Source organism: Juglans regia, chromosome 11 (genome assembly GCF_001411555.2).
Source record: "Juglans regia cultivar Chandler chromosome 11, Walnut 2.0, whole genome shotgun sequence".
Lineage (NCBI taxonomy): Eukaryota > Viridiplantae > Streptophyta > Magnoliopsida > Fagales > Juglandaceae > Juglans > Juglans regia.
Genome location: NC_049911.1, coordinates 6,984,562 through 7,007,020, shown reverse-complemented (window position 1 = coordinate 7,007,020; position 22,459 = coordinate 6,984,562). Strand labels below are relative to the sequence as shown.

Below are 22,459 nucleotides of genomic sequence, written 5' to 3'. Positions count from 1 at the left end.
GAGGTTGGCAGATCCAATGTGCTGAATGGGCATGGTAGAGCCATCTCCAATGCTAACTTGATCGGAGCCCTGATATGATATAGAATCCATATTCAGATTTGTGAGATCTAGTGTAAAATGAGATGTAGCAGTAGTGTCTGGAAACCATGAATGAATATGAGCTGATGGTGGGGTAGTTGTAGTTATATTTGTTGAGAAAGAGGGAGGAGCTGCTTGATAACTCTGATCAAAATGAAGATAACAACTGAGAGCTGAGTGCCCTGGTTTGTGACAGACTTGACACAAGGGACCATGTCCCTGAGAAAAGGATGAGAAACCACGACCATGACCTCGTCTCTCTCGAAAATTACGACCTCCTCTGCCATGATGTGAAGGAGAATAAGTAGATGAAGATGGGACAAAAGATTTAGTTGTGGTAACATGAGCTGTGAGATGATTTGCACTAAGAATAGTAGTTGTTTGGTGAGCTAAACGTGACTCATGGTTAAGGAGGTAGCTGTATATCTAATGAGGAGAAAGAGGATCAGCTCGGGTGGTCAAAGATGTCACTAGAGAGTCATAATCAGTGCCAAGTCCAGCAAGTAAATACACTAAGAACTCAGAATCTGAAAGGGGCTGACCAACAGCTTCCATGGAGGCTACTAATGTTTTTGATTTGTGAAAATAGGAGGAGATAGACTCCGAACCTTTTTTTAACATTGCAAGTTAGTATTGTGTTTGCATAATATGGGCACTAGACTATGCTGCAAACAAACTATGAAGAAGCGACCAGACTTCACGTGAAGTAGAGCAATCCGATACCTGGGCTAGTACTTGCTCGGTTAGGGAAGAGTTTAATGCAGAGAGTATGATCTGTTCAGTCAAAGCCCATTTGACATAATCTGGATTTTCAACTCCATCAACAATAGGAGGAGGCATATCACACGAGTCTTCCACATGATGATAGAGTTGATGACCTTTGAGGAAAGGCACCATTTGAGCCTTCCACAAGAGGTAATTATCAATAGACAAGTTTATGTTGATAAAATGGTTTGCTGAGTTAAGAATGTTTGGATTAATGGTGGTGGGTTGCATGGTGGTGGAAGAGACATTAGAATAATCGGAACTAGCCATAGAGAAGATGGGTGAGGGATTAACAATTTTCATAAACCATAGAAGAATGAGAAGAAAAAAAAAAAAGAAAAACATAGACGCGAGTCAAGAAGCTCTGATTACCATATTGAGTTATGGAGAATCATGCCCACAGAATGTTTGACAAAAGTTCTAAAGGAAACCTCAATGTCGTAATCATATCTTTTCTCATTGATTCTGACTGCATTTACAATCAATATATATAGACAAACTTTACATCAACTTATCTTATGGATTTATGACACTTGTCCCTTTACAAGAATATTCTTTATTGTTTAGTATTCTGTGTCCACCCGTATCTGCCATGGTCGTCGTGTTGCAGTGCTCCCTTGCTGTCCTTACTCTATTTTGCTGCAATTCGTGCTTGTGTAGTGGAGTGCTGCTGTGAGTGATCAATTTCCTCAACATAACTGGATCACTATGGCAGAATCAGCTAGCATGGCAGTCTACTGATTCTCCAGCAGGTGTGAAAATTGATTCCCTCCCACTTTGTTGCAACTTGGGCGACGGTTTTTGTATTATTATTTCCTGCAGGGTAATAACATATTTTCAAACTCTATGACTAGTTTATAATTATTACTATTTTTTGGACTTTGGAGGGTAATGATATACTTACAACTCTATTTAATATTATATTGTAAAAAAATTGTAAGTTGATCATTTTTCTTGGACTAATTTTTTTGAGTCATGATATACACATCAAGAGTGTAGCTCGAGGATGTGTTTCGATAAGGTCATTTGACCCTTTTTTATTTTTATTTTTTTATACCTTTAAATATTTTATTTTAAAAAAATCATAACATTATTAAAAAGTATTTCCTTAATTACTAAGTTAAAACCAAATGTATCAGGACCCATCAACAACTAGCAGTTTCCAATCTTTTAACCTAAAAGATCCTAATAATAACATACTTTTTCTATAGTGGATATCTTTTATATTAGCTAATCTTTGAAATGGTTAGTATTTGAAAAGTTCTTCAAATAATTTTTTTTTTCTTTGGTGGATATCAATTAGATTAGCTATAATTTTTTTAAATGGAAAAATGATATTTACAGTTGTGAGTATGCAAGCGCTACATAATTCTTTAAAAAAAATATGTAAATACAAGATGTATATAAAAAAAATTAATTTTCTAATAATAAATTCTATTTTTTTCAAAACGATAATGCCGATTCACGACTACATTACTTTTTTAAATTTATATCCGACTAGAGTCATGAATGCATATTTTTATATGAGTAATTCTATATATAATGGTGAACTGCGTAAACGCTTTAAAAAAGAATGAGATTCACTATTAAAAAATTAATTTTTTTATATGAATCATATATTATATTTATTTTTTTAAAAATGATTATGCAATAATTACACAACTTACTGTTATAAATATTTTTTTTCTCTTTTTATATCCAATAATGTCTGATGGTTTAAAAATAGAATAGGTGAATAGGGTGTTTAAAAAGAAAAGAATAGGTGGATAGGGGTTTATCAGCAAGGGGACACGTGGCATGAAGTTAAAGCAGGGACCATCTCCTTGAGCTCTTTTTTTTAAAAATAGTACATTGGAGCACAATATCTGGCAAAATGATAAAAGGCAACAGCACTTTGAAGGGTCGTTTCGTCTCTCAATTTCGAATTATGTGTGACAATAACACTCTTGTACTATAAATTGTCCCATTTTCGAATGACAAAGTATCACAAACTACTCATTTCAGAATCCATAAATGGGTCCTTTCGTTTTGATGCGAATTTGATCCAAAATGAACATTCCCACTCACACCTTCCCTCCCTTCTTTTGCATAAAAAATATTTTTTTTTTTTAGGTTTTTCTCTTATATATTTTCAATGCAAATATATTTATTTATAAGGCAAAATAGTTTTTTTTATGCTCTCAATATATCTAGTAACTTATTTGAATTGTATAATTTAATTTAAATAAAAAGTTTTAAAATTTCAATCTACACACATTTAAAAATAAAATAACTATTTAGAAATAGCATATTCTATTTTGGCACATAATTACTTGAATATCACATCATAATTATTTAATTAATTAAGGTCGTAGCGAGTACTTATAAGATTTAGGCCTCGTTTAGTTATATAGATCAGATGAGAAACCTATCAATAGTAGTAAAATAGTTTATGAATAATAATAAAATGATTTGAATTAAGGTACTTTATGAGATTTTGATAAATAAAAAAGAAAAAGTAGAATAAAAATAATTAGAATAAAATATAGTTAGAATATAAATTTTTAATATTATTTTTGTTTTGAGATTTGAAAAAGTTAAATTATTTTATGTGCTTTGTTTGGAAGTTTAAAAAATTTGTAACGATTAGATGAAAAAGTTTAAAAAATTTAAAATTTAAAATTTAAAATTGAAAAATACTTATTTTTGAATGGTGTGTGGATGTTGAGATGAGATGTGATGAAATCATATGAGCCTTATTATAAGATTCATTCAAGGGTAAATCTCTCATCGAACAATCTTACAAATTGGAGTGCATCCATATATTATAAGATTTGAAAGTTAAGTTAAGATAAAAGTTGAAAGTCGAACAAAATATTATTTTTTAATATTATTATTATTTTAAGATTTAAAAAAATTAAATTATTTATTATATTTTATACTCCATATAGTCCATCTAGCTTGCTCCATCCTCCTCGGATAGCTTGTATCATCTTATCATCATGTATCTTAATTTGTTAATGAACACATAAAATACAACACGCGACATGGAAAAATAAATATGATTTAATACAAAATTGGTCGATATATATGGTTTGTCTTAAAGTCAAGTTGCTTATTCATGTGCTTTTTAATTTAATTGAATATTCGCTCTATATAATGACTTTAAGTTTGATCAATCATCGATAGGCATCATGTTACTTTTCTATCACTTAATTAAAAAAAGTTAAAAAAAAAGGCACATAAAGCATAAAAATAAAAATAAAAACTTAAAATAAGAAAACAAAGTGTAAAAAATTTAAACAAAAAATAAAATAAAATAAAATACAAAGCCTACCTCCAAAAAATGCTCCTTGTCGGAGCCATTGAAGATGCATATATATATGGTCATGTTCTGATGGACCACCTCTGTGAGACATTTGGACCACCTAATAGTGGCCTGCAATATGCCACCATAGTGGTGGCCGCCTCAATACCCACCCCTAGCTAGTTGGCCCTCCAGGTTTTGCACCTTTTTTTTTTTTTTTTTTTTAAAAAAAAAGAAAATTTGTTGGTTTTTATGTTTCGAATTTAAGTTAATTTTAACATTTATTTCTCGTTTGCACGTTTTCTTCTTTAATCTAAAACTAATTTCGTTGGCTTTTTAGAATGATTTTTTCAATTTTTTATGCCATTTTATTTTTATGTTTTTATTCTTGACACTTTGATCAGTCAAATTGAAGTCATGTAAACACAGATTATTTTTTATTAAAATTTTTACGGCATTAATTATGAAATTATCAATTATTTCAAAATTTTAAGTTGATGGAAAGAGATAGATCATCATTAAATGATTAGTTTGTATTACATTATTAACACTCTTTTTCAAAATTTCTGTTACAGTATTACGTAAAATTATTACTTAATTTAATAAAATAAATAAATTTTATTATTTAATTTATGTCTTACCATTAATATGTACTTGTTTGTTTTTAACTCTTTATTAACTCATAGCAATTTTGAATTGCGACAGAACGATCAATTTGACTAAATTAAAACTACATGAAGCCAAACAAGAATAATCAACTTTTTTTTTATTCAACCCAAAATTATAAATTAAACTATAAAAATCTTTCGACAATTATATATATATATATATATATATATATATATATATATGAATGACAGTTGAAATTGAAAAACAAAATGGCACTACAGGAACAATTTAGACTTATGTAGTGGAGGTTTCGGACAAATTCAAGAGCCGGCAATGGCATTTCAACGTCACCAAAGTACTTGGCTTTAACTACGAGTCTCAATCTGAATTGACAAGTTAGCACAAGAAGAAAACAATAAAATTAATTAAAATTAAAAAAAAAAACTGAAACATGATCAGCTCAGATCATTAATTATTTATATATATGACGTGAGAATTGTTGTACTTTAATATATTTCTCGTATTAAGTTGTCATGTAGGGTGTGATAATGTGACTTAGCTTGTCTTTCAGCAACTTGGATCTTGCTAAACCTGTGTCTGAGCATCTTCCCCGCCTAAGATGCTCCTTATAATTTTCATAACGTTGTACATAAAGCATCCTGTTCCTGTCTCATTCAAACGTTGTTTTCTATCTTATTAAATATATATAGGCACACATGACATACACACATAGGTATTCTCAATATATAGACAAACACACATGATGACATGATCATCAACCATATTTCAGAAACTTGGTAATGATGCTGAATCTGTCAAAGGAAGAGCTGCTTCTCCAAGCATGGAACTATTATGATATTATCATCGTTGCAGTGTTTTCTATAGGAATAGCTTTGTTTGTCTCCAAAAGTTTGAGAAGAAGAGTAGTGATAACAGAGAAAGGTGGCATCCCTGGCCGGCTGGGGTTGCCTTTTCTGGGTGAAACCTTTTCTTTTCTTTCATCTACTAACAGTACAAGAGGATGCTATGATTTTGTTCGTCTCCGAAGACAGTGGTCAGTGATTTTCTACATTAACGTTTTATATATCAATAAGATTCAATTTTTATTGTCATCATGCCTTGAACAACATCAACATAAAAAGAGTGTTTGTTTGCATTCATATCTGTTTCTAATACGTTTGAAACTTGGCACTGCCTAAAATATTCAGCCTTTTGACCTTATTTTGTTAAGATTTGACATGTTTAAGTTCCACACTTCTGAGTGAGAATGAAAGTTTTTTATTTTTTATGTTTTTTATTAGTTGCATATGAAGTTTAGGATGCTCATTTAGTGGCCCTTTTATTAGTTTATTTGACATCCTTGAAAGAATCGAAAACTTGTGGTGAATGTAGGTATGGGAAATGGTTCAAGACAAGGTTATTTGGCAAGATCCACGTGTTTGTCCCAACTACTGTGGGTGCAAAAACAATATTTGCTAATGATTTTGTGCAGTTCAACAAGGGGTATGTGAAATCAATGGCGGATGCGGTTGGAGAAAAGAGCTTGCTTTGTGTGCCGCATGAGAGCCACAAGAGAATTAGGCGTCTTCTGGCTGATCCTTTCTCCATGACTTCTTTGTCCATGTTTGTCAAGAAATTTGACAAAATGCTGTGTGAAAGGCTGCATAATTTAGCTGCTCGGAAAAGCTTTGTGGTGCTTGACTTCAGTATGAGGGTAATTAGAACTCCATTCTTTCACTTAAAACTGTGAGTACAACCTTAAACTAGACATCTTGGATTCGAAAAAATATATATTAATGGTCTTTTGAAAATGTTGTCTGATGCACAGTTAACATTTGATGCAATGTGTAACATGCTGATGAGCATCACAGAGTTGTCTTTGCTACGAGATATTGAAAGAGACTGTACCTCTGTATCCAATGCCATGTTGTCATTTCCCTTCATGATTCCTGGCACCAGATACTACAAAGGTATCAAGGTAAGACTGAGAAAAAAATAACATAACAAAGTCTCCCAAAGATCCAACTTATATAGACACCTTCATATATAATTTGTTACACTAACAGAAATCATTAAAGCAGGCACGTAAAAGGCTGATGAAAACCTTTGGAGAGATGATTATGAGACGAAGGAGTGGAAGGGAATCTCATGAAGACTTCCTGCAGTCCATGTTACAGAGAGACTCATACCCTCCTAATGAAAAGCTCAGCGATACAGAGATTATGGATAACCTTTTGACATTGATAGTTGCAGGGCAGACCACTACTGCAGCAGCAATGATGTGGAGTGTCAAGTTTCTGGATGATAACAGAGAAGCCCAGGACAGGCTCAGGGTTTGTGTTTTCTGCATTAACATGTGCTGCAGAACCTAGAGTACTTTCTGGGTTTGCTTTAAAGTACTCTCTCACATGTGTGCTTTAGGCTGTAAAGTTCTTCAGCTTTCCAGTTAAACCGGCTCTCTGAAGTACGATTCCTATGTTAACACCTACTCAAAAGGTGTTGGAAAGGGATGCTCAAATCATTTTAAGGATTGAGTAAACACACATCCACAAAGTAATTACATAAAAACAATTCTACAAACTAACGTGACTTTATATAATCCGTTAGATCTACTTTATAATAAAAGTAACTTTACAATCTGACGAATCACATCAAATTACGTTTCACTATGTAGCTAGAGTTTTTTCCTATAATATATTCTGCCACATAATTCTGATATTAAATGGATGTTATCACAATGGAAAGGGAGGCCATGCCAGATAGGGAAGGCAATGCTTGCAGACATGCCCTTGATATCACATTCTTTCTTGAATGAATATTCACTTAGGAATATGACTAAGATTCTTGTGTTCTTTCAGGAAGAACAATTGTCAATATCAAGAAATAAGCCTGAAGGAGCCTTACTCACTCTTGAAGATCTGAACAGCATGTCCTATGGTTCAAAGGTTAATATTTTAATTAAAACTGTTCTATATAAATGAAAAATCATGCCCGCTGTGCTGTTTCCATTTTGATTATGCAGAGAACATGCAGGTATAAATGCAATGTTTTGATCTTTCAATCTGAATATGATTGCAAAAGTGATAGTGACATATGTATAATGCGTAGATCAATGGCCTGATATACACTTCATGCATTTTCCAGGTTGTCAAAGAAACATTAAGAATGTCAAATGTCTTGTTGTGGTTTCCTCGTATTGCACTTAATGACTGCACAATAGAAGGTAAGTTTCTCCTTTTGCTAATTATACTTAAATGATACCCTCATTAAGGATTAACACTAATTTTTTTCCGAGTAAACTGCTGAAAAAGCTCATTTTTGAGTTCTAAAAAGCTTTTTCTAGCCTCGTTTGTTTTTGCAGATGATATTAAAGTGAAAAGTAGAAAAAAAAAATTGTTAGAATATACTTTTTTAATATTATTTTTATTTTGCATGAAAATTTGAGAAAGTTATAATGATTAGATGAGTTGAGAGAAATTGTGAAAACAAACTAGACCGGTATTGAGAATGCCTAAAGCCTTAAGTCGGTACTCTTCTTCTCAATGAAAATGCCCTTTCAGGTATTGAGATAAAGAAAGGATGGCATGCAAACATTGACGCAACTTGTATACACTATGACCCGGATTTGTTCAAGGACCCAATGCATTTCAATCCTTCAAGATTTGATGTAATCAGCTCTAAACCCAGCTCATGATTTTTCCCTTTTTTTTTTTTTTTTTTTTTGGGGGTATAAACTACAGTAATGATATAACAAATCCTTGTTTATACCATCCAGGAAATGCAAAAGCCATACAGTTATATACCTTTTGGATCAGGACCAAGGACATGCTTAGGAATGAATATGGCAAAAGTGACAATGTTGATATTTTTACACCGACTGACTAGTGGATATTCGTGGGTTTTCTGCAACTTACCTGCAAGATTTCAATATGCATTCACTTCTGTTGACATTATCATATAATTATTACCACATTTTTTTTTGTGTAGGTGGAAAGTTGATGATCCAGATACTTGCCTAGAAAAGAAGGCACATATTCCTAGGCTTAGAAGTGGATATCCCATAACTTTGGAACCCTTGAAAAGTGGGAATTAGTAAGTATGTATGAATTCAGTCTTCTTTATATCTTACGGTGTAAAAAGCAACCGGAATGGTTGAAAGACTCGAAGGCCTGGCTCAGAAATGTGTACAACCTTTTCTGGATGATGAAGTGTGTGATTGTAATGCTTCCCACTTATGAGTTGATCTGTTTCTCAGATGAACTGCACAACATGGGAAAACTGTGCATGAGTGATTCCAACTACAGAGGCATTCTGATTTTAACTCAACTTACTCATGAGCCCCATGAGTTTGCCCTCCTCAAACTTACTATTAGTGTAATTGCACCTTTTTTTTTTCTTTTAAATATTTTTTTAAACATCTTTAAATATGTTTTACAAATAAAAAATATATGACTTCACTAATAGTCACTTCCTTAACTACTAAAAAAAATACACGAACGGTAACTTCGGATTTTGCAACCTTTTCTTTTTGAGTAGGGGGAGGTTAAGTGAGTGAAATTTATTTTAAAAGCCTTACAAAGTCTCATAGGGATCCCTTACATAAGGACATACAAGAGATCAGTCACGTATATTTGAGGTGGTATTATACTCCAAAGGAACTCAACTGTATACAAATCAGTAAAGCATACGGCGCAGAAACAAGACAAGCCTACTCGACCTCAAGGCAAGGCAGCAAAACTAGTCCTCGAGAGCAGTGGCATCAACAAAAGCAGTGGAATCCTCAAGTTCCTCGTGAACAGTAGCACCGAAAGAAGCCAATACAACCATGCACCGAACCGAGCTGAAACATACACCAAACCAAGTAGAGTTGATCAGCATAAATCCTCAACACCAGTCCTCAAGATAAGTGCATCAACGATACATTGAGAAAGGTCCAAAAGCAGTGGAATCCTCAACTTCCACAAGAACAGTACAACCAAAGCAGCTGACCCCAAAAATCCGAAAGAACCCAAGAGCAAACAGAGCGATAACCAACCACATCCGAAAATACAAAAATAGGAAATCATGCATATTCTTGGGACACGATTGTTTTTGTAACTACAGAGATTCCAAATAGGGGTGCAATCAATCCGGTCCAGTCAGTCTTAGGAGAATTTTGGGCCAGACTGATTCTTTCGGCACAGCAAAACACTGGACTGGACCGAACCATTAGGCCTTTGGACTGGACTGGACTGATCTGGTTCCATCCGGTCGGTCTTATCGGGGTATTTTGGTCCAGGTCTTTTCTCCCCCCCCCCCCCCTTTTTTTTCAAGTTTTTGACAAAGAGTTGTATAAAATGATAAAAAAAAAAGTAATTAAGTGAATGATTTAATCAAAGTCGTCTAACTAAGCATATACTTAACTAATAATAAATTATCAATGTTAATAGTATGCGTATTATCAATAATTAATAGTTAATACCCTATCTTAAAATTCTTAACCTTCAATGGTTTATATAATCTAAGCATAAATAATTAGGTTAGAAGAAAATTACATAATTACTTGCTTTCAATTTTTATAACTACTTAAAAAATTATAAAATATGATATAAAATATTATTTAAAAATTTATATAGTTAATTCGGTCGGTCTGGGGTGATAAAACCCCACCCCAAGACTAGACTGAAAAACTAAATGTTCCTACTTTCTTGAACCAAGACTGACCGGTTGGTCCAGACCGAATTCTTAGACCTCTAATTCCAACAAGCTAACTATCTATTCTTAGGACGGGAAAATGGACAAAAGGGAAAAATAAAGAAAGTTCCAGGATCACTAGCATCAATCTCAGAGCATAGAGGAGTTTGATTTATCCGAACCCGACCCCTGAAGCAGCTGCAGAACCAAACATGCATGTTTTACCATCAGTGCATGTTCACGAATTTCAAGGTGCTAGTGCATCTGGTATCAAACCTTACATCCATGTTTCTTCACATTTTCAGGTTGCAAGAAAATACAATAGATAGAAGGTGAATATAACGCATAGAACATGACCAAGAACACATACCAAGCTTTAGTCAATGGAAATCGATTTGTATAGATGGACTGTGCTTGTTATAGCTTGTTCAACCGGTAGTCTCTCCATGCTTGATGCACCATAAAATCCATGGACTCCTTTGGTTCTCTTCAGTATGAATTCAGCCTCACTAGGACCAGATATAGGACCTGCAAAACGTCCAGATAACGGTTTCCAGGTTATATTGATTAGGGAACCAGGAGCATGTCAAATATATGAATACATAAATTGTTATCGAGAAAACTGGCGAAAACTCAAGGCAAAAGAAAGAATGCAAGAATGATAAGAGAGTTGACAGTTTAGTAACTTTATTGTCGAAACAAGAGTAATAGCTGAAATGAGAATGTTAGCCTGGGCACAAGGCAAAACAAGGAAGAAAGCCAGGGTGGGATTATGTAATTAAAATCCCAACCACTTTAAATCTACAAATATGCAGCTCGAAATTAAAGTCAACAGCCGAAATAACAGTGATTTGCTTCAACGAGAATACAGAAGATTTGTTTTATGCTAGTGTGCAAAAAAGGGAGAGAGAGAGAGAGAGAGATCCAAATCTGGTAAAAATATTCCATGCCAGCATATAATAAAGTTACCTGCAAATTTCCAGACTAACAAAACTTTTCTACATGATTACCTCCATGACAGAGAACAATAACATTGGGATTGATTCTATGAGCGACATCAGCTATAGCCTGAACACGGACTACACTTTCCTCCAATGATACAGCTGTTTTTGCGCCTATAGATCCTGATGTAGTGAGCCCCATATGGGCCACTATGATATCAGCCCCAGCTTTTGCCATCTCCATAGCTTCATCTCGATTGAAAGCATAAGGGGTTGTCAAGAGTCCCAGTTTGTGTGCTTTTCCAATCATCTCCACTTCTAATCTGATTATTGAAATTTTTTTACAAGAGGCATAAATAATAATTTAAATTAAAATGGAATATGAGAGGGTAATGGTTTCTATGAAGGCATACCCATATCCCATTCCAGTTTCTTCAAGATTTTGTCTGAAGTTACCATCATAGAGCCCAACAGTTGGAAAATTTTGCACCCCAGAGAATCCAATTGACTCCACCTGCTTTAGGAAGTAATCCATTCGGCGAAAAGGATCTGTAGCACATACTCCAGCAAGAACTGGTACCTTCTTCACCACCTACAGCATGTTCATAAGCTCTAAACCAGTAAGAAATGTGCATTAGTGGAGGGAATTTGAGTAACATAACGATCAGGTCATTCCATGTTCATTTCATGTTAAATTCATCATTCCACAAAATATCTGATGTTACTCAATAAGAATAATACCATAATATATGGGAAAATTACACTTTTCAGCCACAAACTTCCGCATGTTTTTTCACTTTGCATCCCAATCAACAAAATACCTCAATTTGTCAGTCTCCTTTCTAGGTAACTTTCATGACGAGTGTGCAGTTCAAACTTACTGGTAAAACTTCATTGGCCATGTCAAGTACCACAGCATTTGCGTCTGCAAAAGGCAACAAGCCAGCTAAGGAACCCCTTCCAGCCATGCGAAAGCGGCCTGAATTATAAATCACTATGAGATCAACACCACCAGCTTCCTCAAACTTTGCAGAAATTCCTATTCCTGCACCAGCTCCTACTATTGGAATTCCTTTGCTTATTTGATCTTTCAGCTGCTGCAATATTGCCTGCGTTCTTTGTAAAGTCTCTGTTACAGTAAATAAATGGGTTAGGTCTTAACCACATTAACATAGCCAGATATTAACTATTTTAGGGGCTGGTAAGTCCTCATTTTTTCTCTTAAGTTATATAGGAGTTCTTGAAACCAAGAGTTAAGAATGACAAGTTCTTCATCACCTAAAATAGAATAACCACTTACAATAACGAAACAAAATATATATGTCGAAAAGTTCAAAATCGTCTAGATATAATCCCATTTTGTATCTTGATCAACTGGATCATTACTTTCTAGATTCCAATACAAAGCCTTTCTAGATGGGTTTCCGGTTTTTCCTTTAACATCTTGTCCAAGAGTAAGGGTTCCTCAAACTGTATAAGTTCTTTATTAAAAACTTTGGGTTAATTGAAAAATCAGTACCTGAGTTTTCACATTTTTCCAATTTGAGGCCTCTGTTTTCAATTTTTGCAAAAGTAATACTTCTTCAAGAAACTCGCAATTACGTATCTCCGTCAATTTTCTGTTAGAAAACTAACGGGAGGCCATGTGTCAACTCTAATTGGCTGGCAAGTGGCATCAATATCCATGTCAGCCAATCAAATGATGCATGGCATACTAATGCCAAGTGTCAATCCTGCCTTTAATTTTCTAATGGCAGATTAACGAAGATAATTGGGAATTTCTTGAAAATCAAGTATCAATTTTTTAAAAGTTGAAAACGGGGGCCTTGAATTGCAAAAATGTTAATAGTTAAGTACTGATTTGCAATTAACCCTTTTTTCTGAATATTATTCCAGAAAATTTTGGGTTCCATAGTATTCCACCAATTAGTAACCCAAGATTGCGACTTTTAGTAAATGAGAGAGAGATGCTCCAGAGAAAAAAACTCTAGAGATGCAAGATATAGGAGGGGAGTGAATGCTTTCCCTTTTGCCATTTTTTGTCTTTAAATTTTTAATGAACTCAACTCATTGGTCAATTGAACACTCAAAAATTTTGCGCCTATAGGTGAAGAAGTGAAGACATGTACCACACGCAGCAAACTGCCATGCCTATATTTCTTATGTGTGCTCAACTTATATATAAGTGAAGACTTAAACAAATGGAATTCATTTCATCAATATCTTAAAGTAACCAGATGTCGATGCAGCTGGGCATAATCTAAAAACGAGAATAGTAAAGTGACTGATAGGATTATTGTGGAGATGATGGAGAGATCAAAGAAAAAGAAAAAAGCAACAAGAACAACAAACAAATAAGTGTCACCTATAAAGTGCCTTGTTACAAGCCCATAACTCTATTTCCAAACAACCAGACACTTGAACTGTGCATGTCATATCTAGAGACAAGAATTGGTCTTGTTTTGATAATTGCTCAGGCAGTTCTTTTGTAACCATGGCAAAGATAAAAAGCATAGTCATTGACATGTTCTTTTCGTGATAAAATCTTAATTGCAAATTAGAATCTATTCATGGAAACAATGCCAATGTAAAGTCAAATGACACCACTCCCATTGAATGAAAGCTACCAATCAATTGGATCAGGAATACCCAATTAATGATTTCCAAAAGTGCCATCACAAAAAAGAAAAAGAAAAAGAAAAAGAAAAGACAATTTACATTTTCCATCAATACCACCAAGGCTTCAGTTAATTAAGCTGTACTTTCCACAATTATATATGAAATCAAATATTAAAACTACACCTGGTCTTGCATCTGGGAAGTAATTTGGGCTGTAAGGAATTTCCCCCAACCATGATGATTCCATCTTGGAAATAGTATCCTCGTGAAGGTCTCGATTGGCCTCAGGAACAGGAACTTGCAGAGAACAGGAATCTTTAAAAAAATCCCGACTAATCTCTAAGAATGAGTCAACCAATGCATTTGCGAACTCAGAGTCATTGATATGGCAAGGATACACCTTCACCTATAACACATGCACAACTTTCATTTGTAAAGGTAAATCAAGATGGAAAATATATTAGATTATCTCCATAGAACCAAAGTAAAATGAGAAGATTGGAATGTGATGCAAAGTTAATGAACAATAACTAACATGGAAAATGATTTGTACAGGCCTAGGGTGTTCAAGCCCCGAGCAGGCCCTTTGAAAAAAAATAGGACCCACCATGATGTGCTGGGCTCGTACACCCTAGGCCTGTATCTATTTTACTCCAATGACATTACCTGCCGATCTTCATTTGTCTGAATAAGTCTCTGTAGTTCATTCAAAAGAGTAGCAGTTGCCTCAAGATCACAAAAGGGCTTCCCCGGTGCATCCAAAGCAGATACACCTTTTTGTGGTAGGCAAACACAGACTTTTGAGGATGACTTGTTGAGTTTATTTGCTATAAATTCAGCAAACTTTTTGTTTTCATCTGCAGTGGTTCGCATGAGTGAAACCTGACAATGAGACTACAATTTTTAATAGCATCCGGAGAATGGAAGCACTCAAATGCCTAATAATATGCCAGAATGACAACCTGAGAAAGATCAAAGAGAAAAAAAAGCTTTTAGACTTACTCACCTGCTTATTGTGCTCATAAATCTTTCTCTCCTGAAAATTAGATGGTATGGTATCTTTAGCTCCAAAGTTAACCATGTCTAAGGCTCCCACGCTGAGGACTAGAGGGATCCTCTTCTCTAAGATGGCATCAAAGCGGAAACTGTCACAAGCCATTACACCTCCAACTACATAATCGGCAACCTCTGTTGTTGTGATGTCCAGAACACCCTAAGGAAAATAAAAAGAAAAGAAGATCTAACTGTACAAGGAAGAAACCATCATCAAGTAACAAGAAAGGATTTATTTTTATTTCAACTGTCAGTGTCATAAGGTATTCAACACTACTAGTCAATGCCAGTGCTTAAAAGGATTTGGATTTCTTGTTGCAAGCCATTATAACACAATAGGACATATATGTAAATTTGCAGATTTTTACCATTTGCTGTCATTGAAACACAATAGGACATAAATTTACATTTGCAAATTTATCATTAGCTCTTAAGTACCTACATTAATTCAAGAAAGTACATAGAAGAAAAAAAAAAAGAACAAAACAAACACAGCTACATCTCTCTAGCTTAAGCAATTGAACTTTTTAACCAGTCTAAGACAAATTAAATCACATAAACTTGATCAACTTGCACTTTCATCAGTTCAACTTAATGTTCAAATTTATCCAAGAAAAAGCTTTTGGTTATTGTTTGACCAACTCTTAAACACGAACAAAGGCTCAAATTTTCACTGGCAAGGTTCCAAATATATAAAAAATTCCAATTTTTTTGGACAAAGTATGTATCCTGCTATAGCTTGAGAGTAATTTTAAAAGCAACCGGATTGTAGATGAAGGTACCTGAATAAATCCCTCTCTAACCAGAGACTCCATAGCCCTGCCCCCTACTCCAGTGGCATGAAAAACCAAGGTGTCATAACCTTCTTTATGCAATCGTTCTTTGGCAGCAGTTACACATGGAGTTGTAACCCCAAACATGGTCATACCAACTGTAGGCTTTTGATTGATACTAGAAAAATCTCTGGATCTCTCAAGCATTCCAATCACCATTCCAGCAAATGCAGCTCCAGCATTTGATAACACAACCCTACTTAAACTATTAATCCCACAGATATCCACTATAGATGGAAACAATATCAAGTCCGATGTCCCAACATAAGGTTCAGTTTGACCACTAGCTACTGTTGACACAATTGCCTTAGGAATTCCAATTGGAAGAAGTCTTATGGCAGTTGATATAAGAGACGTCCCTCCACTGCCTCCAATACCAATGGCTCCAGCAACAACATGATCCTCATGAGCTTTCTCAAGGAAATGTTCAAGTGCTTTACTCATTATGGCAATAGCTTCACCTCTGTCATCCGGAAGCACTGTTGGGGCTTCAGAATAGCAAGAGAGAACATCCTTTCTCGACACATACATAAAATCCCCCAAACTCTGAGTCTCCTTCTGACTGCAAGAAACATCTACAATTGCCACTTGTACCTGTCATTTCCATGAACATTTAACAAATAACATCTAATTCGTTTATTCCAACAAAAACTATAGTTAAATATCCTAGATCTCAACTTGAACCATGTTGATAGAGTACTGAAAAACTAGAAATGATGCACTAACAACTGAAGTTCCCACTTAGAAACTATTGAGTTCAGTACATTTTAATCATCTATGGTTTGGGTTGAGTTCAAGTTACCAACATTTGGGTTTAAATATTACACTTTAACTACTAGATCTCACTTCCTTCAGTATTTTTTCAACTATAAACCATTAAAATTAGCAATGCTTAAATCTATAATAACAATCGCAATACAATCTGAACACATTAAACTCATGAACCAAAAACAATTACAATCAGACTTATGCTCGGCAAAGTGCAACTTTTTGAACCCCATTTAGTGAATGAAACATGACCCAAACCACTGTTCTGGTGGTACTTTCCCCCAATGACTTAACCCTGAGGGGTAGCTCAGCTGGTCCGGCCTTGGGTTTGCTCCCCAATGGTCACCGGTTCGAGTCCCCTTAGGGCTACTGGAGGTTTACCTAGTCGTTAACTTCAGGGCCCCATGGGATTAGTCGAGGTGCGTGCAAGCTGGCCCGGACACCCATGGTTATAAATAAAAAATAAAAAATTCCCCCAATGACTTTACCAACAAAATAAAGTGAATGGTATGAGGAAAACTGAGACACCCTTCTTATAAGATCCCAACAATGTACTAGACATTGAAAATGAGCATATGTAGTGAACCTTCACTTCTTGAGGTATACAAAGTTTTGCTATTTACACTCGGACGTTCATTTACTGTACATATTTGAATTTGATCTCCAACTTATAGGTTTTTATACATACCAATTATGGCGATATTACATTGACAACTTCTAGACTAAATCAACTAAATACATAACCAATCTCGAAGCTATTTATTTTATTTCTGAATTCATTATTGATTAGCACTAGCCAGAAAATGTTTCGAAACAATTTACAGAATGAAGCTCTGTATCGCAATTCTATTTTGCATAAAAACTAGCATTTTTCTTACTGAGGCTAGACGATTACACATAAACAAATCATCAGCAATCAAACATAACAGAAACATATCTATATGTATACATGCATAAATAACGCAAGCCAGGTTGTGAAAGAGAGTAGTGGATTTGTATACCTTTCGAGAAGAATTCTTGGAGAAGCTGTTCAGATTGGATTGGATCGACTCGGACAAGAATCGGAGCTCCTCGAGCTTCGAGTCCGCCGTTCCGACGCAGAAAACTCGGAGGGTTTTACCGGCGTCCGTCATTTCAAACATTCCGAGTTCCAGAAGGAGTTAGAGAGTCTGATTTTCGTAGTTAAGAGGAAACGATTTTTCTGCTAAGAAAAAAAATAAATAGCCGTACTATCCATAACTTCGCATCCGTACATACTTATTTAAAAATATATCATTTTATTTTTATATTTTATTTTATTTATAAATATATCTTAAATCATTTTTATTATATTATATAAGTAAAAGAATAAAATAATATATTTTTAAGTGAATATACATTTAATTTATGTCTCGAATTTTTCAAAAATAAAGGCGTGCCAAAATTTCGTAACGTTAAAGCAAAACTACCGGCATTGGCATTGGTTGGTTAGAGTGAAAAACTTGTAATTTTTTTAATCAAACAAAACTTCTTCAAATCTATAAAATTAAATAAATTATTTCAACTTTTTATACAAACATCTTTCAAATATAAATATTAATTTAATTTTTTATAAATTAATAAAAATATTATTTTAATTTTATATATTAACTTTTACGACTTTCATACAAAAAAATTTCTCTCTGATTATTTTTAACTCAATTATATCTACTAAATAATTGATTTTTAAGGTGTTGTTTAGATAGTGAGTTGAGAAAATGAGATATGATGAAATGTTTTTACTATCCAAACAGGACCTAAAAGATCAAAGTATGAATTAAAATAATATAAAATTTTAATTTTAACGAGCCTAAAATGTAGATAAAAAAGACACCTCTTTATGCCAAATTGAATGATTTCTATGTTTTTATCTCATTAATAAGATACCTCTTTAATTCACAAAATTTTCACAAGTAGATAAAAAAGTTACAAATTTGACTAAAATGTAATTTTTTTTTCCTTTTAGCCAATCACTCATTAATTGAAATCTACATTAAATTAGCTATCACATACTCTATAATAATAAAATATTATTATTTTTTATTATTAATATTTCTTTAATTAAATTATATAGATCAACATTACTTATATTATAATTTGTTATAGGATAAAATTATTGAATTATCATTTACTTTGGACGATGCATAATTGATGCTTTAATCCATTATCAGTGAGCTACAAAGACTAAAAAAAAAAAAGGAAATTGAGAAATTTTATACTTTCTTTCATCTCCTACATTCTCTTACCCAGCAACCAAACAAAGAAAACCTAAAAGAAATATCTTAAAGTTAGAAAATCATTTTTTCTCTTTTCTCACATTTCCAAGCAAGCAAATAGATCAAGTAAAAAAATAAAAATCAAAGTGGCTCAAACAATAAACAACTAAAATTCATCAAAACCCAAGATCAGCAACACCATTTCTCCCTCATGCCACCTCTCGTCAGCCAGTCGCCGTCACACGTCAACGATACCACGAGCACGTTGTCACTAGTGACTTCCCCACCTTAGGTCCTTCTCTCTCTCCCTTCCCAAAGCCCTCTCTCTATCTCTTGGATCTTGTTAAATCCTTGTATTGCCGCCATGCGCCTCCCACTAGGCCCAGCCTCGATCTCCCCATGCCAACCACCAACGTAAGGTGGTAAGCCCTTTCCCTCCTCTTGGATCTCTCTCCCGATCTAGACAAATCCGTGTACCCATGCCTAGCCCCGCCACCCACAGCCGCTGACAGTGCCACCACAAGGCACCGTGGGCCTCCTCCCAGTTGAGCCACCCCGATCCACCACTGCTCCAACCTAGCCCAACGTCCCTCTCCCATTTTCTATCTCTCAACCCGCGGCCTCCAACCCTCCCTGTGCCTCCACCAACTGCCTTAGACCACCATAGCCCATGTTCAAGCCCACCTCCCTTAACTACTTCCTCTGTCCCCTACACCACCAAGAGAAGACCAAAAGAAGAAGAAGATGCAGAGATGGTGTTACGTGGAAAGTAAACCACAAAAACAATAACAAAACCATAATAAGACCCAACCACACATGGCACAGACGGAAGAAATAGTGTCAAAACGTATCACTGTTCATTCATGTTCATCCGTTTATAGCCGCTTTTAAGTGTAAGGAGATATATATATATATATATATATATATGTTAAAAAAGACATTTTGGAAAAGGCAACCGGTGAAAATAATAAATACTCACTATATTTTTTTTTTTAATACTCACTATGTTAAAAATTTTCTTACATCGCGTTGACATGTAATTGTATTTATAATGAATTTTTTTACATAGCTGCTCTACACTATATATTTATTGATATGAGTCATTTAATTATTATTTTTTATTTTTTATTTTAATGTGTGTGATGTACGACTACTAGCTAGAATTTTTTTTTTTTAGTTATAGTTAAACGTGATTATGAGATTCACAATATTTCTCATTATTCTGACACTCTTAAATAATATATTGAGTGAATAAAAAATAAACAAAAAAAATATTTTCCAACTTTTATTTTCTGGAATATATTCTCCGGATAATTATGTCCATCACAAGTATATTGTTCATCAACAACTTTATGAGCTTAATGGTCGGTTGTTCCATAAGGCGAGTTAGGCGGTTGCCTAAGGCCCTGCAATGAAAGAAGGACAAAAAAATATTAAAAGTTAATTATTAAAAAAATTAAAAAGAATATCTAAACTAAACTATGTTAACCTTGAAAATTGATAAAAACCAATTCTTAACTCCATGGTTAAAAAAAAAAAACAGACGTTAACAGGCTTTATATTAATTCTACAACTTCACATAGAAAAGCTCAAAGTCATAATAAAATCTCAAAAAAGACGTTTCAATCTATCTGTAAAAAAATTTCAGAACATCTCAAGAACTCTCCTTTTATACTTAAAATTTATAAATTTTATTTCATCTCTCTTATGCTCTAGACTCTAGTCTACAGTCTCTAATCTAACTCTCTTGCATCCATCTTGCTCGTATTTGGCACTGACAGACTCTCTCATCGCTGCATCGCACTTACAGACGTTGAGCGGCATCTTTGTTGTGCTATGGACGATGAAGGTAAAGGTAAAGCTGAAAAATTTGTGTTATATATAGAGTAAAATTTTGTGGCAATAAAATAGCCACGTGACTTGTTTTTTAGTCTCTAGAACATCCTTTGTTTTCTTTTTTTATTGTCTTCTTCTTGAAGACTTCAACCAACCACGACGACCAGAGGTTTTACAATTGAATTCACATGGCCAATGGGCCACGTATTCCTTGACTCTTTTGTCAAATTTTGTCTTTTTTTTTTTTTAACTTCTATAATGTATAATTTATTTATTGATTTTGAATATTAATATTAATATATTTTATTTTATTGTATAGATTAACAATTTTATATACAAGTGATGCTCGTCTGTTATATAAATGTGAAGCTCATTTACTAAACTAGGTTCTATTGTTTTGTGCTAATATTTATTTTATTTTAGAATATTCATCTACGAACACATCTCCTACCCAATAAGTACCCATAGGAAAAAACCTAAATTAGAAATTACCATGTAAGTGGCCGAGGGGATGGCAGCGACGAACAATAGTGTTAAGGTTGTTGAAGTGCACTCCTGCGGCGGCTTGAACAATAGAAGCTGTTAAAGTATTTCGGGTGTGATAAGGGCTTCAATTGATCTAGTGTAATAAGCTTCATGCTGGTTTGGTAAACTTGCTGATGTGTCGTAATTCTAATTGAAGGCTATTAAGGCCAAAAAGGCAGCCCGATCGGTCCAAAGTGGACCTGAAAAAATTTCTCTGATTATTTTCAACTCAATTTTATTCCACTAAATAATTGATTTTAAGGTGTTGTTTAAATAGTAAGTTGAGGAAATGAGATGTGATGAAACATTTTTACTATTCAAACAAGGCCTAAAATGATCAAAGTAGGAACTAAAATAATATGTAAATTTAATTTTAACGAGCCTAAAATTTCTCTGATTATTTTCAACTCAATTCTATTCACTAAATAATTGATTTTAAGGTGTTGTTTAAATAGTAAGTTGAGGAAATGAGATGTGATGAAACATTTTTACTATTCAAACAAGGCCTAAAATGATCAAAGTAGGAACTAAAATAATATGTAAATTTAATTTTAACGAGCCTAAGAAATAGAATAAACTGAAGGTGAGAGGAAAGTGTGATATGTAAATATATTTATTTATTAAAAAATACATGTTGGAAAAGGCAACCGGTGAAAATACTAAAAACTCACTATATTAATTTTTTTTTAATACTCACGTTGACATGTAATTATATTTATAATGATTTTTTTATTCAATTGCTCTACACTACATACTTATTGATATGAGTCATTTACTTATTATTTTTTATTTTTAATAAGTGTGTGATGTAGGACTACTTACTAGAATTTTTATTTATAAATAATTGTGATTATGAGATTCACATTATTTCTCATTATTCTGACACTCTTAAATAATCTATTGAGTGAATAAAAAATAAACTTCTAAAAAAATATTTTTCAACTTTTATTTTTTAGATATTCTCCAGATAATTATGCCCATCACAAGTTTATTGTTTATCATCAACTTTATGAGCTGCAGGGCTGGCTATTTGATAAGGCGAGTTAGACGGTTGTCTAAGTCCTTGCAATGAAAGAAGGCCCAAAAAATACTAAAAGTTAATTATTAAAAAATTTTAAAAAAATATCTAAACTAAACGATGTTAACCTTGAAAATTGAAAAAACAACAATTCTTAACTCCACGATAAAAAAAAGACATTAACATGTTTTATATAGACTATGCAACTTCACTTAGAAAAG

The 22,459-nt window shown here is 33.7% G+C and overlaps 2 protein-coding genes across 2 annotated transcripts; one reads left to right on the top strand and one right to left on the bottom strand.

The window, feature by feature from the left end:
- Positions 1–5,453: 5,453 nt before the first annotated feature.
- LOC108993545 (abscisic acid 8'-hydroxylase 3-like) lies at positions 5,454–9,089 on the top strand. Its single transcript, XM_018968505.2, has 9 exons — positions 5,454–5,792; positions 6,131–6,452; positions 6,567–6,716; positions 6,820–7,071; positions 7,597–7,683; positions 7,883–7,961; positions 8,299–8,405; positions 8,514–8,632; positions 8,726–9,089. Exons 1-9 carry the CDS (start codon positions 5,539–5,541, stop codon positions 8,829–8,831), a joined length of 1,476 nt encoding a protein of 491 aa, XP_018824050.1. The 5' UTR covers positions 5,454–5,538; the 3' UTR covers positions 8,832–9,089.
- Positions 9,090–9,271: 182 nt separating this feature from the next.
- Positions 9,272–17,829, bottom strand: LOC108993542 (toMV susceptible protein tm-1(GCR26)). The gene is made up of 10 exons (XM_018968503.2): positions 17,627–17,829; positions 15,807–16,451; positions 14,978–15,184; positions 14,638–14,853; positions 14,155–14,377; positions 12,234–12,481; positions 11,766–11,944; positions 11,422–11,675; positions 10,782–10,939; positions 9,272–9,578 (listed from the first exon to the last, which is right to left on the bottom strand). Exons 1-9 carry the CDS (start codon positions 17,765–17,767, stop codon positions 10,788–10,790), a joined length of 2,265 nt encoding a protein of 754 aa, XP_018824048.1. The 5' UTR covers positions 17,768–17,829; the 3' UTR covers positions 9,272–9,578; positions 10,782–10,787.
- Positions 17,830–22,459: the final 4,630 nt, after the last annotated feature.

What these genes read in the sequence shown, in the direction of transcription:
- LOC108993542 (XM_018968503.2), bottom strand. Translation starts at nt 17,767, where the DNA reads ATGTTTGAAATGACGGACGCCGGTAAAACCCTCCGAGTTTTCTGCGTC. An exon ending in TGGCCAATGAAGTTTTACCA is followed by an intron (nt 11,945 to 12,233) that starts GTAAGTTTGAAC and finishes AACATGCTGTAG; the next exon opens with GTGGTGAAGAAGGTACCAGT. An exon ending in TATTGTTCTCTGTCATGGAG is followed by an intron (nt 10,940 to 11,421) that starts GTAATCATGTAG and finishes GACGTTTTGCAG; the next exon opens with GTCCTATATCTGGTCCTAGT.
- LOC108993545 (XM_018968505.2), top strand. Translation starts at nt 5,539, where the DNA reads ATGATGCTGAATCTGTCAAAGGAAGAGCTGCTTCTCCAAGCATGGAAC. An exon ending in GATACTACAAAGGTATCAAG is followed by an intron (nt 6,717 to 6,819) that starts GTAAGACTGAGA and finishes TCATTAAAGCAG; the next exon opens with GCACGTAAAAGGCTGATGAA. An exon ending in GCATGTCCTATGGTTCAAAG is followed by an intron (nt 7,684 to 7,882) that starts GTTAATATTTTA and finishes TGCATTTTCCAG; the next exon opens with GTTGTCAAAGAAACATTAAG.